This window comes from Condylura cristata, unplaced genomic scaffold (genome assembly GCF_000260355.1).
Source record: "Condylura cristata isolate star-nosed mole 26May11 unplaced genomic scaffold, ConCri1.0 scaffold00025, whole genome shotgun sequence".
Taxonomy (NCBI): domain Eukaryota; kingdom Metazoa; phylum Chordata; class Mammalia; order Eulipotyphla; family Talpidae; genus Condylura; species Condylura cristata.
The window spans coordinates 34,031,007-34,033,697 of NW_004567126.1; the positions used below are offsets into that span (position 1 = coordinate 34,031,007).

Consider the following 2,691-nt stretch of genomic DNA (forward strand, 5'->3'; position numbering starts at 1 on the left):
AATGACCTTTCCCGGTCACGTTACTACTGTACGCGGCAAGTTTGACATGTGACAGGGACGCTGGCAATGTGGCCCTTCACCAAATCAAACGATTTTGCTTAAATTTGTGCCCTCAAGCATTCATTGCTCATGGTTTTTTTTTAAGATTTATTTATTTATGCACAGAGAACTGGGGTACGGGCAGGGGCGAGGAGAGGACTCCCCAGAGGCAGAGTGGGGAGCAGAACAGGCCGACTGGCGGAGCGCGCCCGAGGGGGCAGCGGAGGGGGGGTCTGCCGCTATGGCATCGGCTTGGGTCGCCCCCAGCGCAGCCGCCAGCAAGGGCCCTTCCTGCGTCTCCTGCAAAGGGCCCTGGTCGGAATCTGCCTGTCCTTACCAGTGGAGCCCCCGAGTGCTGTGACCCAGTGTCAGCTGGAAGACGCAGTGGGAAGTCTGCAGAGTCGGCGTCTGCACTCTCTTCCTGCCTGTGGCTCAGATTGTTTCCGGAAGTTCCTGGCCTAACTCATGGGCATTAAAATTCAGTTATATAATTTGAAGAGCATGTTTGTAAGCTCTAACCGCGCTGCTGATGGTTTTCTGAAACTAAAACTGAGTATGAATAAAGGATAAAACCACGGCTTCTCAGAGGCATAATTCCTACCCCCTTGAGCAAACAGCACCGGCTACACCCGAGTGGCGGGAGCCAGGCAGGCAGGGGCCGCTGCCCAGCTCCGCCCCACTGGCCAGCCGGCACCTTCGGTGGGTCACGGAACTGCCCTTGCCTTTGACTTTTATAAATGGAGACCCCGCGACCTCCCTTCTTAGTCTGGTTATTAGAATTAGAAAAAAGGGAACCGGGCCTCCCTGGGGCGCAGCGGGGTAAAGCGCAGCCCTGAGAAGCTGAAGCCACTTCCGCACCGGAGGGCACCCCAGGGCGCGGCAGACTCTCCTGCCCGCCCGCTGCCCCTCAGCAGTGTGCTTCCTCCATCGGCCTGTCCTGCTCCCCGCTCTGTCTCTGGGGAAGCCTCTCGCCGCCCTGCACCTCTGGCCTGCACCCCAGTTCTGTGTGCATAAATAAACCTTTAAAAAAAATAAATACAGGAAGCTGCACAGAGACACACCTGAGGCTTTGCAAACCCGCAGGCCGCCTCCCTCGCCCTGCGGCGCCCCTCTGCCGCGAGTGGCGTCGTCCGGGGGTCGAGAGCTCGGCTCTGCGCCGCTGCAGCCGCCTGTGAGCCTGACGGAGGCGGCGGCCCGGCCCCGTCGCCCTCGTCCCTGCTGGAGCCGGCCGCTTCCGTCGGGGCCGGCAGAAGCTCACCCGCGCGCAGCTAGCGTGCCTGCGTCTGCGGGACGCCCGGCTCTGTGCCCTCGGGCTGCGTCGCCAGCTCCCCGCTGCCTCTCGGGCGCTGCGTGGCACCTCGCCTCGCGGGAAAGTTGCATTTTAAAAAGGTGGTTTTGGCCGCGCGTGACTGTCATCGTGCCTGTGTTCGACCAGGGCGCCTGCACAGCACATTTTGCGCCGCGGAGTGTCCGGTGGCCGCCAGAGCCCCAGATTCACAGCGCTTCCCGGGGCGTCTTCTCAGAGGCCGGGTCCCGGTGAGTTCACGCGAGGTGTCAGCCGGCACCGAAGCGCCCACTTTGCCAGGGCAGCGCCCGAGTCAGTGCGCCTGGACGAGGGCTCGACGGGGCGGCCGCCTCGGAAGCTGTGAGCACGTTCAAGCATCGTCACGGCTCAGGGCGCGCAGCTGCCAGCTACTTGAAGTGGCCGTCAGACCTTCACTCTGGGACACCCCCCCGTGAGGGTGAGTCTTCACCGCTTGGGCCTCGATTCTGGGAGCCACGACAATCCCACACCTGAGACACCTTACGAGGTTCCCTGGGGCGCAGCGGCCAGAGCGCCCCCTGCAAGCCGGCCGCGGCCCCTTCCGTGCAGGTCAGGCCCGGCCGGGGAGGGCCCGGCAGGCCTCTCCTGTCCCCGCGGCCCCCTCAGCAGTGCGCTTCGTCCACCTGCCTGCCCTGCCCCCCGCTCTGCCGCTGGGGCGTCCTCTCGGCCCCGCACCCCTGGCCTGTGCCAGCGCTGCGTGCATCAGTAAATACATCTTTGAACATAAGTCAGTAAAGTGGGCAGTCAGACCGCTCGCGGGTGTTTAAAGTGGACAGTGGTCATTGTTAACGCTTACGAGTGTGAGAACGTCCTGTACCGCCCTGGCTGGTGCTGGCAATGCCGCAGAACCAGCTCTTGTTTCCTCGAGCGAGTGAGCTGGGCCCTGGCACTGCGCGGCCGGCCGGCCCGTGGCTGTCCGTCCCTGGGGCCCTTCTGCCCCCGTGGCCGCCCGTCCCCGTGGCCGTTCTCCCTGTCCGCCTCCGAGGCTGCGCCCCCAGGCACCGTCCGCGCGGTGACTCGCCGCTGCTCCCGGCCAGGCGCTGGCGGCCATGCTAACGGCGTTCAGAGACTCGGTGCAGCTGCCCCGCCGAGGCCGCGTCCTCTGTCGCCGGTGACCCCGTGACCGATGACGTTGCCCGCCAGTGCGTGGCCTGAGCCTCGCTGCGCTCCGCCGTCTCCCGCCCCGGGGCTCTGCCTCCGCGGGGGAGCCGACGGGCCTCTCAGTCTCCCTCTGCTTGCCGAGGGCCCCTCCCCGCGCCCTGACCTGGACACGCCACGTTCGGCCGGCCGGCGTCGCCCGTCAGCCGTCCCGGCTGCCAGGAGCCCGC

General features: G+C 65.2%; 1 protein-coding gene across 1 annotated transcript in view; it reads left to right on the forward strand.

Moving 5' to 3' along the window:
- The window catches only part of CCDC82 (coiled-coil domain containing 82), a 15,870-nt gene that overhangs the window by 592 nt on the left and 12,587 nt on the right, over nucleotides 1–2,691 (forward strand). Inside the window, exon 2 of the mRNA XM_012729464.1 lies at nucleotides 1,475–1,575. Coding sequence (XP_012584918.1) covers nucleotides 1,475–1,575 — 101 coding nt within the window. The remainder of the gene's footprint in view (nucleotides 1–1,474; nucleotides 1,576–2,691) is intronic.